The sequence below is a fragment of the Megachile rotundata genome, chromosome 2 (genome assembly GCF_050947335.1).
Source record: "Megachile rotundata isolate GNS110a chromosome 2, iyMegRotu1, whole genome shotgun sequence".
Taxonomy (NCBI): Eukaryota; Metazoa; Arthropoda; class Insecta; order Hymenoptera; family Megachilidae; genus Megachile; species Megachile rotundata.
The window spans coordinates 18,715,799-18,740,298 of NC_134984.1; the positions used below are offsets into that span (position 1 = coordinate 18,715,799).

The 24,500-nt window shown below is 35.8% G+C and overlaps 1 protein-coding gene across 2 annotated transcripts in view; it reads right to left on the reverse strand.

Annotated features, from left to right (window-relative positions):
* Positions 1 to 24,500, reverse strand: part of LOC100882940 (uncharacterized) — an 82,856-nt gene that overhangs the window by 6,783 nt on the left and 51,573 nt on the right. The window contains exons 5-6 of one of the 2 annotated variants that reach the window (XM_012288206.2): positions 15,894 to 16,200; positions 6,875 to 6,936 (exon numbers count right to left, since the gene is read on the reverse strand). In XM_012288206.2, the coding sequence (XP_012143596.2) occupies positions 6,890 to 6,936; positions 15,894 to 16,200 (354 nt within the window). In that variant the 3' untranslated portion in view covers positions 6,875 to 6,889. Of the gene's footprint in view, positions 1 to 6,874; positions 6,937 to 15,893; positions 16,201 to 24,500 lie in introns of those variants that run through there. The other variant, XM_012288200.2, reaches the window with a different exon arrangement.

A 24,500-nucleotide genomic window follows, 5' to 3' on the forward strand; every position in this document is an offset into this window, starting at 1 on the left:
TAACATTATTAGGGCAAGTAGTGAGATTTGGAATTTTGCTATCTTTGTCATTAGCAATGATCTAATTTGTTTTTCATTAAAAGCTGTCGGAATTTTCTAGTTTGTGAACTTAGGAATTATTCAATTGTCCAAATGTCCAAGTTGAAAAGTTTAACTACTTCAAAATTAACAAACTTTCAAAGTTGCTTGTCATTCCAAATTCAGATATGTTGAAGTCTGACAAATTTTCAAATTAAAAAATCTTCCTATCTGTGCACTTACAATTTTTCAAACATAATACTAAATTTTAGTACAATTTTTTTTCAAGCATAATGAAATTGAAAGAAATAGCACAAACGAGAAAAGCAAATACTGAAAAGATGTCAAGTCTCTTAAAATAATTCATAATTGTTGCAGTTTATCCTCACTACTTCTTTTGAGGTACTATCAATATTGAATAACATCAAATAGAGTAAGTAGGGTGATTTAGAATTTTTCTATCTTTGTCATCAGGGACGTAATTCATTTTTTATTAAAAGCTGTCGGAATTTTCTAGTTTGTGTTCTTTGGAATTTTGCAAATCTCCAAATGTCCAAATTAAAAAATTTAACTACTTCAAAATTAACAAACCTTTAAAATCACTCATCATTCCAAATTCAAACATGTTGAAGTCTGACAAATTTTCAAATTAAAAAATCTTCCTATCTGAACACTTAAAATTTTTCAAACATAATATTAAAATTTAAGTAAAATTTTTTTCAATCATAAGGAAGCTAAAAAAAATACTACAAACAAGAAAATAAAATATCAAAAAGATATCGAGTCTCATAATTGTTGCAGTTTCACAAACTCAAGTTTGAATATCATAATATATCACCCTTACCGATGTCAAGAATCGAATTCGAAAGTCAAAAAGTTTGGAAAGCAAGTATAAAATGTACATAGAAAATAAAGTATGGTTAACAATAAAAATATAGTAAGTGAGTTTGGCAATTCACGACAGTAGGTAGACGTAAGTACGTACGTGTAATAGGTCTGCCGACGCCGAATGGTGGGTCGAAACGCGATGGATGAATAAATGAATTTATACTCGAGCAAGCAGACTCTCGGAACCTGGGCTTTGGATATGTGAAATGGGTTAAGTGGATTCGAACGAGATTGGGTTTTCGGTGACGTTTGATCTGGGAGTGTTATGAATTCTCGTTTACAGGCGTTGTCCAATAACAGCCGTAATAGTTGAGCATTTCGTTCTACCCCTACGATGTATATTCAATTCGTAACGTTTTGTGATGCTTGTAAGGCTTAAACCTTGCAACGATACGAATGTGGATTGACAAAGGTATTGCAAATCGATGACTGCTGACAAATAACTTTTGTGTTCGATGACTGCTGACAAATAACCCTTTGCGCTCGAGGGGTGCCTCTTAGACGCCATTCGATTTAATACAATAATTTAAAAGAAGCATTATTTAATTAATTCTATAACAGTGCTTATGTGATGTATAAACATAGTGAAATAGACAATAGTGGAAATTATTAGTAGAGAAATAATAAGTTCACAAGAAGTCATTTAACATTTTAATTAATATTTTAAAATTGCTGTTTGCAAACAGTAAAATTATCTTCGAGTGCAAAGGCATAACTTTTGTGTTCGATGACTGCTGACAAATAACTTTTGTGTTCGAGTTACATGTAGGGGATGAAATTTTTTATTTTTATAAATTTTTTAAGAGTCATCGGGTATATAGGAACTTCTGTACAACTTAAGAGATTAATAAAATAATAAATGTATAAAACTACTATAAATTTATAAAAACAATAAAATTATAAATTAACAGATTAACAAGAGATATAACTTAAGAACTCCAGAGATGTATGTACACATCAAAGATAAAATAAATTAAGTCTATTAAATCTATACATAGATAGAAACTTCCAATACCACCCTAACAATAGAAACGATAGAAAATTTTTGCCCCATACTGTACATGCACCAGGGTGCCGTTAAAGTACAAGCGTTCTCTCGGTCGATCCGAATTTTTTGCGTTATTATGTTCGAAGGAAACGAGGTTTTATTACTTTCAATTCTCATCCGGCCATATATTCGCTGACTACGGTGGATATATTAGTCGAGGCGGAGCATGGGGATGGTGGTTGAATGGCGTGAATTAATTCGAAAAGTTTCGCGCGTCCACGCAAGGAGTAGATTCTCGTAAACGGCGCTGGAGCGATGCGCTCGAATTTTCCAGCTTCCATCGCTTTATTCCGACCAAAGCAGCCGGAGGAGCTGTTCAACGAAAACTATCGATCCGCAATTTTATCCGTAGCCAGAATCCGAATGCTTCTTCCGGAAAATTCGCGGAACGACGAGTATCGTTCCGAACAGTTCGCGAATTCCCTTATCTGCTATTCGGAAGGTTTCGAATCGTCTACGTTTATTTTCCTCTTGCTTGTACATTATTTGGGGACTATGGAATCTGGGGACTAGGAAATTGGGGGACAAGGAAATTAGGGGCAAGGGAATTGGGGGACAAGGGAATTGGGAGACAAGGGAATTGAGGGACAAGGGAATTGGGGAAGAAGGGAATTGGGGGACTAGGGAATTTGGAGACGAGGAAATTGGGGGACAAGGGAATTAGGGGACAAGGGAATTGGGGGATTAGGGAATTTGAGGACGAGGAAATTGGGGGACTAGGGAATTTGGGGACGAGGAAATCGGGGGACGAGGGAATTTGGGGACGAGGGAATTTGGGGACGAAGAAATTGGGGGACAAGGGAATTGGGGGACGTGGGAATTTGGGGGTTAGGGAATTTGGGGACGTGGGAATTGAGGGACGTGGGAATTTAGGGGTTAGGGAATTTGGGGACGTGGAAATTTGGGGACGTGGGAATTTGGGGACGAGGGAATTTGGGAACGAGGGAATTTGGGAACGTGGGAATTTGGGGGTTAGGGAATTTGGGGACGAGGGAATTTGGGGACAAGGGAATTTGGGGACGTGGGAATTCGGGGACGTGGGAATTTGGGGACGAGGGAATTTGGGGACAAGGAAATTTGGGGACGTGGGAATTCGGGGACGTGGGAATTTGGGGACGAGGGAATTTGGGGACAAGGGAATTTGGGGACGTGGGAATTCGGGGACGTGGGAATTTGGGGACGAGGGAATTTGGGGACAAGGGAATTTGGGGACGTGGGAATTCGGGGACGTGGGAATTTGGGGACGTGGGAATTTGGGGGTTAGGGAATTTGGGGACGAGGGAATTTGGGGATGAGGGAATTTGGGGACGAGGGAATTTGGGGACGTGGGAATTCGGGGACGTGGGAATTTGGGGACGTGGGAATTTGGGGGTTAGGGAATTTGGGGACGAGGGAATTTGGGGATGAGGGAATTTGGGGACGAGGGAATTTGGGGACGTGGGAATTTGGGGGTTAGGGAATTTGGGGACGTGGGAATTTAGGGACGAGGGAATTTGGGGACGCGGGAATTTGGGATCTAGGGAATTCTGAAATCTAAGAAATTTGGGGTTTAGGGAATTCTGGAGTCTTTGAAATTTGGGAGCTAGGGAATTTAGGAATTTGGGGTCTAGGAAATGTGGGAGTTTGAGATATTGGGAAATTGGGGAATTGGGAAATTAGGAATTGGGAAATTTGGGAAATTGGAAAATGGGGAAATTTAGAAATTTGGAAATTTGAAAATTTGGAAATTAGAAAATTTGGAAATATGTGAATTTAGGAACCAGAAAATTTGATGTCTAGGGAATTTAGAGGTAAAGGAATTTCATGACCGAACCGTAGCATTCAGAACCACCCGCGAATTTCCCTTATCTGCTATTCGAAACCTTTCGAATTGGCTACGACGTTTATTTTCCTTTTGCTTGTACACGATTTGCTTAATTACCTCCGCTCTACCAATTCCGAGTTTCTACGGTAATCTGCCTTCATCGTACTTATTAAGTACCCTCGTTATACCGCGCCTAATATTCTGCCAATTTCGGATACCATTTTTTACAGAGTTGGAGAAAATTATCTTCCACGGTTAATTAACCATCGTGATTATTTTGAGGACACTAGAAACTTTAAAAAACTACAGCTACAATTATTTTGTTATTTAAAATTTTTTAATTTTAATTTTAGATTCTTCTTTTGTTATTTCAATTTTTAATTTCTTCTGTATTATTTTAAATTTTAATTTCGTATTATGATGAATTTTTTTAAGTACACAAGTGAAAATAATAATTAACGTGCTCTTATTAGGTACGAGTATAATTACAGATTTTAATGAGATAACTAAAAATATGTATTTACAAAGTTAACAATTTTCTGGAGAAAATGAATTTATATATTTGTAACGTGAATAAAAATTCATTATTTATGCAACCTGTTATGGTATATCGATTTTTATAAATTACACTTCGCGCAGTGGATTTCACAGAACCTAACCTCGTTGACTATTTGAACAACCTCGCTAGATAATGTTTTCTTGAATAATCAATATCTCCATCTGTTTTCATAAATTTTTGTCCGAGAAAAATATTTAACTTCGTTCTATTATATAACAGAAAAATGATTAAATTATTATCTTTATATGTATTATTCTTGATTACATCAATTTTCTGAAAACATTGTTAGCTTTCGCATCGAAATTCTATGAAAATTATGTAATCAAGTTAATTAGTAATTAAGCGATTAATTAGGTGTATCATGAATAACCCCCTCTAATAATTAGGTTATTTCAAGTTTCGATACAAGCTTCAAACAAAAACACAAAATATATAATTTATACACGAGGTTAACGTCACGAAAAACGAACGTTTTCATAATCTATCCATGTATTACTTATCTAACAAAAAAAAAATAAAAAATATATAATTTGTACACGAGATAGTAAAATACAAGTCACGAAAAGTTGTCACGAAACAAAAAAAAACATTGTATTCCATAATCTGTACTACTTTTCCCCACGTTATTTCTATCCATGGAAAATTTGTAAGTAAGGAAAATAATCCTGTTTGTACGCGAAGAAATGAAACAAACATTGTTTCCATGTTCCTGTTTGCTTTTCACCGGTACCGATACCAGATCGATTGTCTAGCCTGACAGCACAGAAGAATCATATTTATTTTGGTACATCGAAAATCGCTTTGTTTAAACAATTCGTTGTGAATATATGGGCTGGGTCGTTAACAATGCCCATACGAAATATTTTTCTCTTCTGAATGTTACCAAGATAAATCCAGCTATGTTGTATATGTTGTATAATATGTACGTTACATGTAAATTATATGAATAGCACACATTTTGTAAATTTTATAAATGATACATAGACTGCTAATTAAATAAACGATGTTCAAATTGTACATCATTTTGTAGAATCTATTGTACAATCATTTATAATGTACGTTGTATAAATGATACATAAATTGCAAATTATATAAATGATACATTAATTGTAAATTACATATATGATGCACGAGTTATAAGTTACATAAATGACATACAACTTATAAATTTTAAAAATGATATGTAAACAGCAAATTATACAAAGGATACATAACCTATAAGCTCCATAAATGATACATAATCTACAAGCTCTATAAATGATACATAAGCTACAAGCTTTATAAATGATACACAAATAGCAAATTATATAAATGATACATAAATTGCAAATTATATAAATGATACATTAATTGTAAATTACATATATGATGCACGAGTTATAAGTTACATAAATGACATACAACTTATAAATTTTAAAAATGATATGTAAACAGCAAATTATATAAATGATACATAACATATAAGCTCCATAAATGATATATAATCTACAAGCTCTATAAATGATACATAACCTACAAGCTCTATAAATGATACACAAATAGCAAATTATATAAATGATACATAAATTGTAAATTACATATATGATGCATAAATTATAAGCTACATAAATAACACACAACTTAGAAATGATAAAAATTTTATATAAACAGCAACTTATACAAATGATACATAACCTATAAGCTTCATAAATGATACATAATCTACAAGCTCTATAAATGATACATAAGCTACAAGCTTTATAAATGATACACAAATAGCAAATTATATAAATGATACATAAATTGCAAATTATATAAATGATACATTAATTGTAAATTACATATATGATGCACGAGTTATAAGTTACATAAATGACATACAACTTATAAATTTTAAAAATGATATGTAAACAGCAACTTATACAAAGGATACATAACCTATAAGCTCCATAAATGATACATAATCTACAAGCTCTATAAATGATACATAACCTACAAGCTCTATAAATGATACACAAATAGCAAATTATATAAATGATACATAAATTGTAAATTACATATATGATGCACAAGTTATAAGTTACATAAATGACATACAACTTATAAATTTTAAAAATGATGTATAAACAGCAAATTATACAAATGATACATAACCTACAAGCTCTATAAGTGATACATAAATTGTAAATTACATATATGATGCACAAGTTATAAGTTACATAAATGACATACAATTTATAATTTTTAAAAATGATATGTAAACAGCAAATTATACAAATGATACATAACCTATAAGCTCCATAAATGATACATAACCTACAAGCTCTATAAATGATACATCAATTGTAAATTACATATATGATGCTTAAATAACAAGGTTCATAAATGACATACAACTCATAAGTCTTAAAAATGATTTATAAACATCAAATTACATAAATGATACATAACCTATAAACTCCATAAATGATACATAAATTGCAAATTATATAAATGATACATAACTTGTAAATTATATATATGATGCATAAATTATAAGCTACATAAATAACACACAACTTAGAAATGATAAAAATTTTATATAAACAGCAAATTATACTAATGATGCATAACCTATAAGTTCCATAAATGATACATAATCTATAAGCAACATAAATAATACATGAATTAGAAAACATATAAATGATGCATAAACTGTAAATTGCATAAACGATATATAAATTATAAATTGTATAGATGATACATAAATTGTAAATTATATAAATGTTCATAAACTGCAAGTTTCGTGAAATAGCACATAACCTATAAACTACATAAATGATACACAAATAGCAAGACATATAAATGATACATAAACAGTAAATTATAATAAACGATATATAAATTGTAAACTGCACAAATGATATATGAACAGTAAATTATATAAATGACACCAAAATTGTAAATTATATAAACAGTAAAATACCAAAAAAATTTATCTCTTTCAACTCTAATAATTCGTAAAAAATTTCCAAAAACAAACACCCAGAATAACTATAATAATAAAATCCCGAAACCCAGTAGCCATTTTGCAGAATAAAACAGAACATTCCCGCGCGGAAAAAGTTCCGAAGGTCTGAATGAAGCGATTACGAAAGTAGAGTATGTCAATCCCTCGCCGAACATATCATTACGGAAGGAGTATATTTTATAGGTTATGTGAAATGAACCCTTTCGGGCTTAAAAACTTTTGTCCGCGACTGTAGGTCAGAGAATTCCGGGCATAGCTATCGGGAATCGATGGATTAACAAATCTTCTATCGGGAGTTGACGAAAAATCTTCATTTCGGTGACGCTTTTGTAACAGTTGAAAAACGATGAATAGCAACGGATGAGAAATGATTTTGACGGTATCGACGGGATCACTTTGCCGTGGCTGACCCACTAATTAACCCTCGACCGTGCCGTGACTCGATTTACATTGACAGTCTCGATCCTGTCACAGGCTCGATCAAATATTATTCAATGCTTTTCGAGCGAATTAACTAACCCACGTACGCTACGGTCACGCTTCCAGGCTTCGAATAACATTTCAACGAACTGTGAGCGAGCCGTGACCGTAACTCGGCCATCTCTCTTTCGTTCGCGCACGTTAAACCCGCCCTAATTATATGCCGAGAGCTGTCCCTAACATTTACGGGAGCCGTGGGCAAACATTAGTTTCGAAAAACATTAGTTTTGATGCTGTTCGATGCGGCGACACCGATGCCTGCGCGAGACAGCTAATCTGTTTTTTCTGCGGACAGTATGGTAATTGAGGGGAGAGGCACGCTTCAGGGATTTCTAACATTTCGTTTGGGTTACTGCAGAAATGGGAACATTAGAGATTTGGGGAAGTTAGGGATTTGGAGAAGTTAGGTATTTGGCGAAGTTAGGGATTTTGGAGTTGGGAATTTGGGAGGATTGGGGGTGGAGAAGTTTGAGGATCTCGGGTTTGGGAATTGGGGGATGTTCTAGAATTTCGGAATTTTGGGATTTGAGAAATTTGGGGAAGTTAGGGATTTTGGATGTGGGGAAGTTGGGGATTTCGGGTTTGGGAATTTGGGATGATTGAGGATGGAGAAGTTTAAGGATCTCGGGTTTGGGAATTGGAGAAGTTCCAGGATTTCGAAATTTTGGGATTTGGGAAATTTGGGGGTGGAGAGTTTTCAGAAGTTGGAAATGTAGAAATTTACAGTAACTCAGAAATTCGAGGATTTGGGTATTTGGAAATATGGAAATTTAGGAAATTTCAGAAATAAAAATTTGGGGGTATGGAACATGGGAAATCTAGGGATTTCGGTATGCATGGATATAGTAATCTCGGGATTTCGGTATGCGTGGATATAGTAATCAGTGGATTTCGATATGCGTGGATATAGTAATCAGTGGATTTCGGTATGCGTGGATATAGTAATCAGGGGATTTCGGTATGCGTGGATGTAGTAATCAGGGGACTTCGGTATGTGTGGATATAGTAATCTCGGGATTTCGGTATGCGTGGATATAGTAATCTAGGGATTTAGGTATGTATGTACTAATCCAGGGATTCCAGTATATAAGAATATAGTAATCTAGAAATTTGAAAATTCCAGAATACATAATAGAAAAAATTGCAAAGTATAACAAACGTGTCCCGAAAGATGTCGTATAGCTCGCAGCTAATGGCAGCACCGTGTACAGGAGACATCGTTAATCGTTGTTTATCGCGCGTTTTACATCGCTGATTTTCGTTTCCGGTTAATTTAGCGAAATTTCAAAAGGCAGTAGACGCTGGCAAACAACGCGGTTGTCCGTTCGGTAAATAAAATAACGACACGTTCGCGGCGATCCATGCGGCCCTCTCGTTTAATTATCGTACCCCGACCGCTCACCGTTATTATTATATTATAGTTTATACTATATTAAACCGGGTCCCGCAGTATTAACGCTATTTATCGTCGCGATTACACGCCGCGACGACCGCGCTGTTAATTCGTCCGCAAATCTGACTTTGCCGTTCGACGGACGCAGGGTACAGTCAACAGCAAATCTGGTTACCCTAGGGATAATGCGATTTACGCTTCGAATAACGTGATTACGCGTCGACTTTTACGAATTTCGATGAGGGGGGATTATTTTGGAATTTTTGGAATTTGGGGATTTTTGGAATTTGGGGATTTTGGAATTTGGGGAGCTTGGAATTTGGGGAATTTGGAATATGGGAAGCTTGGAATTTGGGGGATTTGGAATTTGGGGGATTTGGAATTTGGGGGATTTGGAATTTGGGGGATTTGGAATTTAGGGGATTTGGAATTGGGGGGATTTGGAATTTAGGGGATTTGGAATTGGGGGGATTTGGAATTGGGGGGATTTGGAATTTGGGGGATTTGGAATTTGGGGGATTTGGAATTTGGGGGATTCGGAATTTGGGGAATTTGGAATTTGGGAAATTTGGGATCTGGGGAATTTGGAATTTGGGGCGCTTGGAATTTGGGGGATTTGGAATTTGGGGAATTTGGGATTTAGGGAATTTGGAATTTGGGAAATTTGGGATATGGGGAATTTGGAATTTGGGGCGCTTGGAATTTGGGGGATTTGGAATTTGGGGAATTTGGGATTTAGGGAATTTGGAATTTGGGAAATTTGGGATATGGGGAATTTGGAATTTGGGGCGCTTGGAATTTGGGGGATTTGGAATTTGGGGAATTTGGGATTTAGGGAATTTGGAATTTGGGAAATTTGGGATATGGGGAATTCGGAATTTGGGGCGCTTGGAATTTGACGAATTTGAGATCTGGGGTATTTGGAATTTGGGGCGCTTGGAATTTGGGGAACTTGGAATTTGGGGAATTTGGAATTTGGGGCGCTTGGAATTTGGGGAACTTGGAATTTGGGGAATTTGGAATTTAGGGGATTTGGAATCTGGGGAATTTAGAATCTGAGGAATTTGGAATCTAGCGCCCTTGAAATTTAGAGGTTTTGGAATTTGGAAAACGTGAAAATTGCAGAATTTAGAAACCTAAAACCTTCAACCCTTAAAAAAACCAAAATCCCCATAATTCTCACAACGTCGAAAAAAACCAAACTTCCCAAAATTGACGAGCTTGAAAAAATCCCGAAAACCGATATTTGGAAAGGTCGTAGGTAAAACTGTGTGGAAGCCCGGGAGCTCGAAGTGAAAAATTGTCAGCTTTACATATGTGTCCTTATCGAGATTTAGCGTACGTTTGAGCGGAGTTTGACCCGATACCGTGGAACGATCGTTCCCGGTCTAACGAGCAAATATTTCATTTATCAGATAAGTTACTTTGGTAACGACCGGTCGAGAAAACGAAACGGGCGAAACGGTAGAGCAAGGTGGAACGACGAGTAGACGATCGCGAATGGAGATCAGGGCGGAGAGAGCCATTCTATAACGAGGCAAACAGCTAACTCAAATAACGAAACGAAGTTTTTGCATGCCGCGATCGTCGAATTCGATCGGATGCCTTTTTTCTCCTCTACCCCTACGTTTTTTGCACGCTCGCGTACTATGATACGATTTCGATTGAATCGCGACCCTGCGTTTATATCCACGGTATATCACATAATACGTGGACGTTGCTGTATGTAGAATACGTATATAAATAATAAAAAAAGGAAGAGGTTTCTACGGATGTTACTGCTATCTGATATTGTTTCGAGTTTATGGCCGTTTTTGTGGTACAGTAATTTGCTCGACAATCTTTCGTCATTTATGGACGGTGTTTGATATCGCGTGATGGACACCTTAGGGAAAATGGCGATGGGGAAAACAGGGATTATTTACCAAGTCCTCAAACTACCAAATTCTCAAGTCCCAGAATTAGATACTCCTCAAATTCTCAAACCTTAAATACTCACATCCCCAAATTCTCACCCACCTACTTCCCCACTTTCCCAACTCCTCAAATTCCCAAATCTTGAAATTTCCAAATTCTCAAATCCTGAATTTTCACCCACCTACTTTCTCACCCTTTCAACTCCTCAAATCCTCAAATTCTCAAGTCTCCAAATTCTCAAACCCTAAATTCTCACAGCCCCTAATTCCCAACTCCTCAAATTCTCACCCATCTACTTCCCCACCTTCCCAACTCCTCAAATCCCAAAATTCTCAAACCCTAAATTCTCACATTCCCAAATTCCCAACTCCTCAAATTCTCACCCATCTACTTCCCTACCTTCCCAACTCCTCAAATCCCCAAATTCTCAAATCTCCAAATTCTCAAACCCTAAATTCTCACATTCCCAAATTCTCACCCACCTACTTCCCCACCTTCCCAACTCCTCAAATCCCCAAATTCTCAAATCTCCAAATTCTCAAACCCTAAATTCTCACATTCCCAAATTCTCACCCATCTAATTCCCCACCTTCCCAACTCCTCAAATCTCCAAATTCTCAAACCCTAAATTCTCACATTCCCAAATTCTCACCCATCTAATTCCCCACCTTCCCAACTCCTCAAATCCCCAAATTCTCAAATCTCCAAATTCTCAAACCCTAAATTCTCACATTCCCAAATTCTCACCCATCTACTTCCACACCTTCCCAACTCCTCAAATCCCCAAATTCTCAAACCCTAAATTCTCACCCACCTACTTCCCCACCTTCCCAACTCCTCAAATCCCCAAATTCTCAAATCTCCAAATTCTCAAACCCTAAATTCTCACATTCTCAAATTCTCACCCATCTACTTTCCCACCTTCCCAACTCCTCAAATCCCCAAATTCTCACCCACCTACTTCCCCACCTTCCCAACTCCTCAAATCCCCAAATTCTCAAATCTCCAAATTCTCAAACCCTAAATTCTCACATTCTCAAATTCTCACCCATCTACTTTCCCACCTTCCCAACTCCTCAAATCCCCAAATTCTCACCCACCTACTTCCCCATCTCCCCAACTCCTCAAATCCCCAAATTCTCACCCACCTACTTCCACACCTTCCCATCTCCTCAAATCCCCAAATCCCACTATCCCAAATCTCTCAAATTCCCTAATTCCACTTTCCCCCCTCCCTACTCTCCATCTCCTCCAAACTCCCCAAAATTTTACACCCTCTCCAATCAAAATCACACCAACCCCGGTAAATGTTTCAAACACGTCCGAACTATGGACACAAACAAATGTCTTTAAACGGTCCAACTAATCGTTCGACCAACGAAATCAGCCAAACGATGTATATTTCCCGATTCTTTTTTCTATTCCTCCCCTTAAACGAGCTTGCGGTCAGCCGAATATCCGGTTGTTTGTCCGAACCGCGGTTCGGATAATCTGACCAGCCGAATTATCCTGGTTAACGTCAAATAGCTCGGCAGCCCATCAAATAATTCGTTTCACGCCAGGTAATCCGAGCCTGCGGCAAGGATAATTCCCGACGCATTCCAGGATTATTTGCTGCGGCTTCGGATTATTTGGCGTCAAGTGAGCCACGTTTCTCTGCTCGAGAATCTCGATACGACAACGATGCTGGATGCTCGATGTCGTCGATGGCCGTCGACGACAGAATATTGCGAATTCGCGCAGAAGGAAGACGAAATAAATCTTCAATGATTAGAGTCGGTGGGATACTGTTAGTTAGGTTGTTGGTTACTTTTGATGCATAGGTACGTTTTAGGTTGGTAGTTCACGAAATCCCTAGATTGCCAAATCCCTAGATTGCCAAATCCGAAGGTTACCAAATCCCTAGATCCCAACATTCCAAAGACCCCAAAGTTCCTAGATCCCAAAATTCCAAAGACCCCAAATCCGCTAGATCCCAAAATTCCAAAGACTCCAAATTCTCAAATCCCCGATTTCCCTAGATCCCGAAATTCCAAAGACTCAAAATTCTCAAATCCCCGATTTCCCTAGATCCCAAAATACTATAGACCCCAAATTTCCTAGACCCCAAAATTCCAAAGACCCCAAATTCCCTAGATCCCAAAATTCCAAAGACCCCATATTCCCTAGATCCCAAATTCTAAAATTCCCGAATTCCCTAGATCCCAATTTCTCAAATTCCCGAATTCCCTAGATCCCAATTTCTCAAATTCCCGAATTCCCTAAATTCCGAATTCTAAAATTCCCGAATTCCCTAGATCCCAAATTCTCAAATCCCCGAATTCCCTATATCCCAAAATTTCAAAGACCCCAAATTCTCAAATTCCCGAATTCCCTAGTGTCCATATTCTCTAGCTTTGAAATTCTGAAATCCCCAAATTCCAATATCCCTATACCCCTAAAAAATCCCTAAAGATTGGAATGGTAAAACTTGAGGACTTGAACTCTGCAGCTCGAAACTACCCAATCTTGCAAACCCAAAATTTCAAAACTTTCAAACGTCAGCTCCTCCAAATTTCAATCCACATCTTGAAAAATTGCAATAGAAAATATCCTGCCCTGAAAATTAATGAAGAACGAGAAAAGTTATCCCAAAGTGAATTGGAAAGCTACTTGTACAGTTGTAATTAGAATATTTTGCAGAATCCGATCAACAGCAATCTCCAGCGATATTTCAATATCCTATAGGAAAATTATTCATTGATTTTTCTTAATTGCCTTCCGATATAAAGGTAATTCCGCTCGATATCAGTTAATTCTGATATTCTTCTTCTTGTTAGGGTTGTCAATAGTTCCATCAATCTTAAATATGATTAATTTTAATATTCCAGTGGGAGCACTCAGAATCATAATGGCTCACTTGACCCGTTTAATAATTCCTTAACTACCTTCGAATGATCGGTGAATAATTCTCGTTTTACCAAAGATTAATATTCTTATACTCCATTTCATTTATAATCGCAATTCGCTGTGTTGAACAGGGTCATTGTTCAACCACGTCATTGTACTAGTAAGTACCTTTTAATTGATATATAAATAAATATATTTTTCAATTCACGAACAATAAAATACTTTCCAATAGAAAATGAATAAATATTCACTCGATAAATAAATAAATATTTCCTCTCGATAAATAAAAAAATAAACTATTAAATCTACAAATAAATCCTTTTTATTTGATAGACAAATAAAAGACTACTTTTCGGAATCAGTGAATTTCGACAGTTAAGGGTAAAAGCGTTCCACCATCGTATGATGTTTTTTAAAAGGTAAAAGATTGTTATTTTTAACGGCGTTTTTTAACATTCGTGAAAATGGCCCGGTTTCGTGCTTCATGACCCCTGAACTTATGGAGCACTATGGTCGAGTTAATTAAGAACAGGAAGCATACAAGAACGAGATGCTTAAAGAGGACAATCGATACCTGTGATGTTTAATGGAGGTATACAAATCTTATTCAAGACGGGGAAAAATAAATGACGTAAATATACGATCGTGGCATGCGTTTTCTAGCCTCGTTACGTTTACTTTAATAGCACTTAACTTTTGCTATTGGAAAGTTCTATTGATTGAACTGAATGCATTCTTAATTGACGCTGTTTGTATTCGTGTGATAGTGTTCATGTTCATATGTTACTGTTCATGTTCATATGTTACTGTTTATATTCATGTGTTACTGTTCATAGTCATGTGATAGTGTTCATATTTATATGTTACTGTTCATATTCATATGATAGTGCTCATATTCATATGTTACTGTTCATATTCATATGTTATTGTACATATTCATATGTTACTGTTCATATTCATATGATAGTGCTCATATTCATATGTTACTGTTCATATTCATATGTGATTGTACATATTCATATGTTACTCTTTATATTCATATGTTATTGTACATATTCATATGTTACTGTTCATATTCATATGTTATTGTACATATTCATATGTTACTGTTCATATTCATATGTGATTGTACATATTCATATGTTACTGTTCATATTCATATGATAGTGTTCATATTCATATGATACTATTCATATTCATATGTGATTGTACATATTCATATGTCACTGTTCATATTCATATGTTATTGTACATATTCATAAGTTACTGTACATATTCATGTGTTGTTGTACATATTCATATGTCACTGTTCATATTCATATGTGATTGTACATATTCATATGTCACTGTTCATATTCATATGTTATTGTACATATTCATAAGTTACTGTACATATTCATGTGTTGTTGTACATATTCATATGTCACTGTTCATATTCATATGTGATTGTATATATTCATATGTTACTGCTCATATTCATATGACAGTGTTCATATTCATATGATACTATTCATATTCATATGTGATTGTATATATTCATATGTTACTGTTCATATTCATATGTTATTGTACATATTCATATGTTACTGTTCATATTCATATGACAGTATTCATATTCATATGATACTATTCATATTCATATGTGATTGTATATATTCATATGTTACTGTTCATATTCATATTTTATTGTACATATTCATATGTTACTGTTCATATTCATATGTCACTATTCATATTCATATATTACAGTTCATACTCATACGTCACTGTTCATGTTCATATGTTACTGTTCATATTCATATGACACCATTCATACTCATTTATTACAAGCTCCAGTACGTTCAAACTACCTAACCTAACCTTCCACCACAAAAACTTAAACTAACAAATAAAAATTAGTTCGGTTACCTTTGACACCAATATGACCATCAGGTTTCTTCTGTCCCGTCTGAAAGTTCGGGGGTGGTTGAAGATACTTGATGCCGACTATGGTCGCAGCCGGCTCGTAATGAATCACACTGGGTCTGTCCTCCTCGACGCTGATCTCGGTGCTCTTCCAGTAAATGTCATATATGGAGGCGCTGCACCGTATCTTCATTTTGCCGTTGGTGAAGTTGTCGTGCGTAATGAGAAACTGAAGGCCGATCTGGGAGATCTGCCACTCCGATTCGTTCGTGTCGAGATGGCTGTACGTGCGGACGTACGACTTCATCGGCTGCGGACGAAACGTGTGATACATCGCATTAACATCTAGCTAAAGATCTATCATCTCTAACTGGGATCCTATTATTAACCGACTAGCTGCGGGATTTTGTTTTATACTACTTGGTCGCGAGAGCAAATTTTACAAAAATATGAAGGTTCATATGTGAAATATATTTTATCATTAAAATGGGATCATATATTTTATCATTAAAAGGGGATCATATATTTTATGAATAAATAGGTATCATATATTTTATGAATAAATAGGTATCATATATTTTATCAATAAATAGGTGTTATATATTTTTGAATACTCTAGCTTCAACCTTATTCTTGAAGATAAATTACTAAGTCACTTAGAAGAAAAATCGATCATCCATCGGTCAGACATTTTTATTTGTCAGGCACCATTTTGTGGTAACATAACCTAACATCCTGTGATTGCCACATCACGTCTTTTGTCATAGAATGTCATTAATGTGAAGTCATGTAAATTGTCAGCAGTGTTCTTACAAGTAACTGTCCGTGTTTAGTTGAGGTCCTCAGGTGTCCTTAGATAGTTGAGCAAGTTAGGTCACACTTAACTCCCTGTCCTATAATATCATGCCACACGTGACTCGCAGCAATAATTGCTTGACAACAAAATTTACTAATGCAAGTTTCACAAAAATGTATAACTATACTACTATAAATTCTAATACAATTGTATACAAGTGTATCACAATAATTGTTAGAAGAATTGGAAACAAAGTGTACATGACCACACCGTGTCCTTGGTACCAGCAGAAATTCAGAGTTAAAATCGGCCAACTCTCGCGGGAGACGACTTAATTTCGATAATTAATTCTCGCCGAGTTTAAAGCCACTGCTCGGTACCGTTTTCCACGACAAATTTCCACGATTAGTCGAACGATCCAAGCGAGGAGTTCACTAATCGCCGCGAGCGTCCCGCGTAATTCGGATCGTTCAATGTTTCAAAGATCATCGCTGTAATCCTGCGCGGTCTGTTTTTCTCCGATTCTGCGGATCCATTCGATTTTAACTCTTATTCGGATTATGTCGATTGTAACTCTACATTTTTAAGGTTTTACGAGGTTAGGAGCGTCTTGGGTTCCCTCTCGCTATATGGCATATTTTGAAATTTTGAGATTTTGAGATTTTCGGGCTGGGAAACTTTTTTGTTGTAGAAGGTAGAAGGTTCTGCTTGTTTAGAATTATTTGTTATTTTTCTTTAATTTTTATGGTTTGAGGCCTTGGAACTTTTACTTTGCAATTTTATTTAATTATTTTGTTAGTTTATAATTATATAATTGTATGATCTTGTAATATTATAATTTTAGATTTTTATAATTTTGTAATCTGAGAATTTTGTAATTTTATAGTCTTGAAATTTTATGAACTTGTAATTTTATAATTTTGTAATTTTATAATCTTACAATCTCATAATCTTATAATCTTGTAATGTTATTAACTTGTAATCTTATTATCTTGTAATTCTATAATATTATAATCTTATAATCTTTTAATCTTGCAAACTTATTTTCTTGTAATCTCATAATCTCGTAATCTTGCAAATCTTATTATCTTATAATCCTACTACCTTGTAATTTTACAATTTTATAATTTCACAATTTAACAATCTAATAATTTTGCAACTTCAAAAATGAAAACCTTAAAAATTTGAAACCTTGAAGTTACTTTTCTAAAAAATTAGAAATCTGTTTTGAAATAATTTTTGAGGTTATGAAACCTAATTGCAGAGGTAAAAAATTTTATTCCTTAATAACCAAAGACCGCAAGAAATTCTCGAAACTAAATTTGGAAATCTGTAAAAGGGTTAAACGGACCTTTCACCCTATATCCGTGCGTATTAGCAATATAAAAGCAGTCACTTCAGCAAGGGTTGAAGATTAAACACATGCAAAGGTAATGAACGTAATATTTAAGCTGATATTATTACCTTACGAGGCAATTGCTATCTAGCCATTCCTTTGCAGTTATTAGTACAATTTCATTTGCATTCGAAAGGATACATTACCGTCCCTTGTTATTAACATAATATATGCGATAAGTTGCATATTCGATACTGTTCATCTTTAATCAACGAGACTTCTCTAAACAATTAACGAAACCTAATTCTTTGTTAAATTTTCTGAGCTACAAATTTTAAAGACTAATTTTATTTATGAGAAAAATACTTCGAGTCAAAAAATGTTCACAAAACAATTAACTAAACCTCTACAAATAGTTTGGCAAATTTTTTAAAATCTGATCAAGTTTATGTAAATAAGATTATAAATAATAATAAATTTCTAGGATTATAAATAATCTTATTTAAAAAAGTACTTGAGTCAATGAAAATTCTAAAAACAACTAACGAAACCTCTATGCATTCTTCGTTAAATTTTCTTGAACTTCTAAAATTTAGATTCAACCAATTTTATTAAAAAAATCCTTCGAGTCAAATAACTTTCACAAAACAATTAACTAAACCTTCATAAATTTTTTGGCAAATTTTTTCAAACCTAATCAAGTTTATATAAATAAGATAATCTACCCCCATTTCAGGGACCCACACTATTCGTGACACCCCATATATTAATCTTCTTATTTATAAAAAAAAATATTTCGATTCTAAAATTCTCTTCTTGAAACAATTTAAAATTACAGTCCACATACAACGATCGACCCCCATCTATTTATCGCATTCACAATTTCCCTCATCAAAAACGAGCTCCCAAAATTCCCCAAAATTTTTAATTAATTCGATCCGCATAATGGTCCCACGTTTCACTTATCAAAGCTTTAACTTGATCGACTAAAACCAAAAACACATATAAAGCACCCGAATGCCAAATTGTTTAAAGCTGCGATTACGAGTTATTATTTTCACGAGTATTTCGATGGAACGATCGTTGAACCGAATAACTGTTGAAGGTGAGGAGATCCGTGGACGAATAAAGTGTCGTAATTAATTATGTACAAAACAGAAAAACTATTTATTCAAGAACGATATAAAATACAATCAGAATTACGTGAGAAGAATATAAAGAGAACAAAATTGAATCGAAACATGCGAACACAAGAAGGAACAAACAATGATGATTAACATCGCTAGATGGAGACAAATGTTAATGCTAATTCGTGTATCGCTCTTATATCACTTTTACTTTTATCTCCAATAATAACGATAGAACACAAAGGGCAAAGGGACAATATTGCACAAAACTTGTAGTAAAAGCCACGGTAACATAAATACACGTACCGTGTATCCAGACGTGGTGTTTCAGTTGCAAAAGATAACAAAATTTATAGCAAATGTTTGTCCAAAGTTCGATGGTGGCCGCGGACACGACAAGACCGCAAAGGATTAACGATCAAGACTGCTACGTTGAAATCCCCTAACGTTTTGTGCCATCAAGAAAATTGATATATCTCGCGAAGTAACAACGTACGGTAACATGTGGACTCGTGACTGGTGGTTGGAGAGTAACGGTTCTGAGTTTGACGATACATTTACCGTGTTTATTTCTGCATTTATATTGTGATGTATTCATTATTCACTTCGTGTGCTTTGCATATTTTTAGTTTGAGATGTTTGCACTTTTGAAAAGGTGAGTTTGTAATATAATTATTTTTGAATTCATAAATTTGGGATTTTTCGAGTTTACTAATACTCAATTTTTCAAATTGGGAAATTTTATATTTTAGGAAAATAAGATTTTTATTCCTAGATCCCCAAATTCCTATTTTAGTAAATTCCTAGATCTCCAATTTCCTACGTTCCCAATACCCTAGATTCCCAAATTCCCTACACCTCTAATTTCCTACGTCCCTAATTCCCTAGATTCCCAAATTCCCACGTCCCGAATTTCCTAGATTCCCAAATTCCCACGTCCCGAATTTCCTAGATTCCCAAATTCCCACGTTCCGAATTCGCTAGATTTTCAAATTTCCACGCTCCGAATTCCCCAGGTTCCCAAATTCCCACGTTTCGAATACCCTAGATTCTGAAATTCCCACGTTCCGAATTCCCCAGGTTCCCAAATTCCCACGTCCCGAATTCCCTAGATTCCCAAATTCCTACGTCTCGAATTCCCTAGATTCCTAAATCCCTACGTCCCGAAATCCCTAAATTTCCCAAATTCCCACGCCCTGATATCCCTAGATCCCCAAATTCCCACGCCCTGATATCTCTAGATCCCGAAATTCCCACGTCCCGAATTCCCTTGGTTCCCAAATTCCCACGTCTCGAATTCCCTAAATTCCCAAATTCCTACGTCCCGAAATCCCTAAATTTCCCAAATTCCCACGCCCTGATATCTCTAGATCCCCAAATTCCCACGTCCCGAATTCCCTTGGTTCCCAAATTCCCACGTCTCGAATTCCCTAGATTCCCAAATTCCCACGTCCCGAATTCCCTAGATTCCTAAATCCCTACGTCCCGAAATCCCTAAATTTCCCAAATTCCCACGCCCTGATATCCCTAGATCCCCAAATTCCCACGCCCTGATATCTCTAGATCCCCAAATTCCCACGTCCCGAATTCCCTACATTCCCAAATCCCTACGTCGTCAATTCCCTAGATTCTCAAATTTCCTAGACTCCCAAATTCCGACGACCCAAATTCCCTAGCTTCCCAAATCCCTACGTCCCGAAATCTCTAAATCTTCAAATCTCTCAAAATTCTAAAAATTCCCATAAATTCTCAAAATTCCCAAAATTCCTAAAATTCCCAAAATTCCCAAAATTCCCATATCCTCAAATCTCAAAAAATAAACTAGTTAATTAACGACCCACACGCACAGTAATAATTTACCAAAAGTTCCAAAAACGTACGGTAATCTAAAAACACCACAATACCTCACACCGTAATATCACAGAAAAGTTCATCATAAGCAAGAGCACAAAAAAGTCGCGAAGCGAAATAATAAATTCAACAGGGTTGCAGCGAGAGGCTCTTTTCAAGAAGGACGGCAATTTCGCGGAAGCGACGTTGTCATTTATTTAACTAATTCTAAACATTGTTGTACCATCGCAGCATTAATTATCGCAGTTAGCCGACTTTCTTGTGGAAATACGATGAGGTCTCGCAGTCACGTGTCCCGTAACCGGTACCGTTGCACTACCAACTTCCCCTTTTATTAATTATCTAATTTCGCGAACGAGACTGCTCTATCGCCGCGGTTAAAACGCAGTCTCGAAAGATAAACGGAAGCAGCTTCTTCGTTTCCGCCATTTTGCTCCGGTAAAACTGAGGAAGATCGATGATCACCCGATTCTCGAATAACAACGTTTCGTCGATGGAGAACGGTTTCAACGTTACAGCGTTCGTTTCAAGAAACTTTTTTATACTCTGCGTTCTCTCTGCATGTTTTTTCTTTTTTTTCGTTCGCGACAACGCTCCGGAAAATGCCATATAGTTGCGTAGGAGGAAAAAAAAGAACTGGTTTATAAGGTTTCGCTGCAGTAACTTTCGCTACGAAATCGAATCAACATGGCCGGCTCCAGCCGGGATCATACATCGCACCGAACAGGTGTCCAAAAATCGAACCCGTAAAATATTTTACCGTGATACAATGCTGCGAGCTTGATCTCTATCGCGAAAATGTAATTTTCAATCGCCACTGGGACTCTGCGTGCTGGCTGCGACGGAACTAGTCGAAAATACTTTATCGACGCGGTTTATGGGTTAGGGCGTAGAAAATTTTTTGGTTACGACAATATTGCTGATGAAGAATATTTTTTAGATTTTTAGGATTTGGGGATTTGGAGATTTTGGGATTTTGGGATTCTGGGATTTTGGGATTCTAGGATTTGGGGATTTGGGAATATAGGGATTTGGGGGTTGAGAATTTCGAAATTTGGGAGTTTGGGAATTTAAGAGTTTGGGGATTGGGGAGTTTGGGAACTTTGAGCATTTTGGGATTTGGGAATTTTGGGATTTGGGAATTTTGGGATTTGGGAATTTTGGGATTTGGGAATTTTGGGATTTGGGAATTTTGGGATTTGGGAATTTTGGGATTTGGGAATTTTGGGATTTGGGAATTTTGGGATTTGGGAATTTTGGGATTTGGGAATTTTGGGATTTGGGAATTTTGGGATTTGGGAATTTTGGGATTTGGGAATTTTGGGATTTGGGAATTTTGGGATTTGGGAATTTTGAGATTTGGGAATTTTGGGATTTGGGAATTTTGGGATTTGGGAATTTTGGGATTTGGGAATTTTGGGATTTGGGAATTTTGGGATTTGGGAATTTTGGGATTTGGGAATTTTGGGATTTGGGAATTTTGGGATTTGGGAATTTTGGGATTTGGGAATTTTGGGATCTGGGAATTTTGGGAATTTGGGAATTTTGGAATTTTGGAATTTGGAAATTTAGGGTATCTCAAATTCTCAAATTCCCTAGCTCCAAATTCTCAACTCCAAAATTCCCTAGTGCCACGATTCCCTAGACCCCGAAATTCCCTGGTCCCTAAATTCCCTAGACTCCAAATTCCCTAGCCCCAAATTCTCAAATCCCAAATTCCCTAGTCCCAAAATCCCCTAGCTCTAAATTTAAAAATCCCAAATTCTCTAGCCCCAACTTTCCTATCCCCAAATTCTCAAATTTCCCTAGCTCCAAATTCCCTTGACCCCAATTCCATAGCCTCAAATTCCCAAGTCCCCACATCTGCATATCCACAAATCCCCAAGCCTGAAATCCCCAAATTCCTGAATTATCAATCGACATTCCCAATAAATCTCGCTTCTCACCTAAATAAAAAATTGTTCCATGCGTTCAAAATTATTTGAATCAACGTCTTTCTTTCCTGAACGTGTCATATTTCGAAAATGGCCCACTCGTTTGATCAGCTGAACAAATGTGACCGTTCTTCGGGCGAAAGAAAAAAATTTGAGGAAAGTAAACTAGCAAGGGCCGCAGGTTCCGAGAGAAATCGTGAAGACAGAATATAGACAGCTGGATAAATTTGAAGTTGGGAAATTATGGGGTTGAAGCAGAAAGGGTTGATTGAATCGACTAAACTTGGTTCAGGTTTCCGAGGTTCCCTCTTTTTTTTCTCGCGGAGAAATTACCGTGCTAATTCAGCTGCTCGATCGAATTCTTCTTCATATTAAACAAAACGTTATCTATCTTTCTCGTCGGTGCGAACGATATTTCGAGAGAATTCGATTCGACCGAAAAACGATGGATTACAGAAATAAACGTTCCGATAACAGTCAGAATTATCTCATTCACGGCGTTCAATTCGAAAGTGTGCCATTTGAAATGTACAAAAGCAGTTACTGCGCTTCGAACAATTCGTTTGGGTGCAGAAAAAAAAAAGAAGAGAGAGAGAACAGTTTTAAAAGCGAGCGATAAAATTTATGCAAACGTTGCGCGTTTAAAATCATAAATATAAAGAGATAAATGCTAGCCGAAAAAGGTAGTTACTCTTGAAATACAGTCAGATTTTAGGGGAATTTATTCGATTTCATTTGTATCGATGAAACGAAGGTACACTGAATAGATAAGTTAGATTTACTGTTACTTTTTTTCGACGAAAAATAATAGGAAAAATTACTGCACATCTTTTTATTGCGGGGGAGATGAACATAATAGACGCAAGAAATTATTGAAGGAAAATAGAAAGTACATTATGAGAAATATCGAACTGAACGAGATCATAAAGATGGTGTATAATTACGTTATAATTGGACGGAACGTCTGCATGAATTATAAAGCATGAAATTAAATATGTATTAAAGTGTTGGCTTGGAGGTAAGTGTCGTTTAAATATTAAATCTATACGTATGTTCATATATTTATGTTTAAACATATGTTTATGCATATGTTCATATGTTTATGTTTAAACATATGTTTATGCATATGTTCATATATTTATGTTTAAACATTTGTTCATACATATGTTCATATGTTTATGTATAAACATGTGTTCATACATATGTTCATATGTTTATATATTAACATGTGTTCATACATATGTTCATATGTTTATGTATAAACATGTGTTCATACATATGTTCATATGTTTATGTATAAACCCATGTGTATACATATGTTCATACATATGTTCATATATTTATATACATACATATGTTTATACATATGTTCATACATATGTTCATATGTTTATGTATAAACCTATGTGTATACATATGTTCATATGTTCATGTATAAACATATGTTCATACATGTGTTCATATATTTATGTATAAACCCATGTGTATACATATGTTCATACATATGTTCATATATTTATATACATACATATGTTTATACATATGTTCATATATTTATGTACAAAC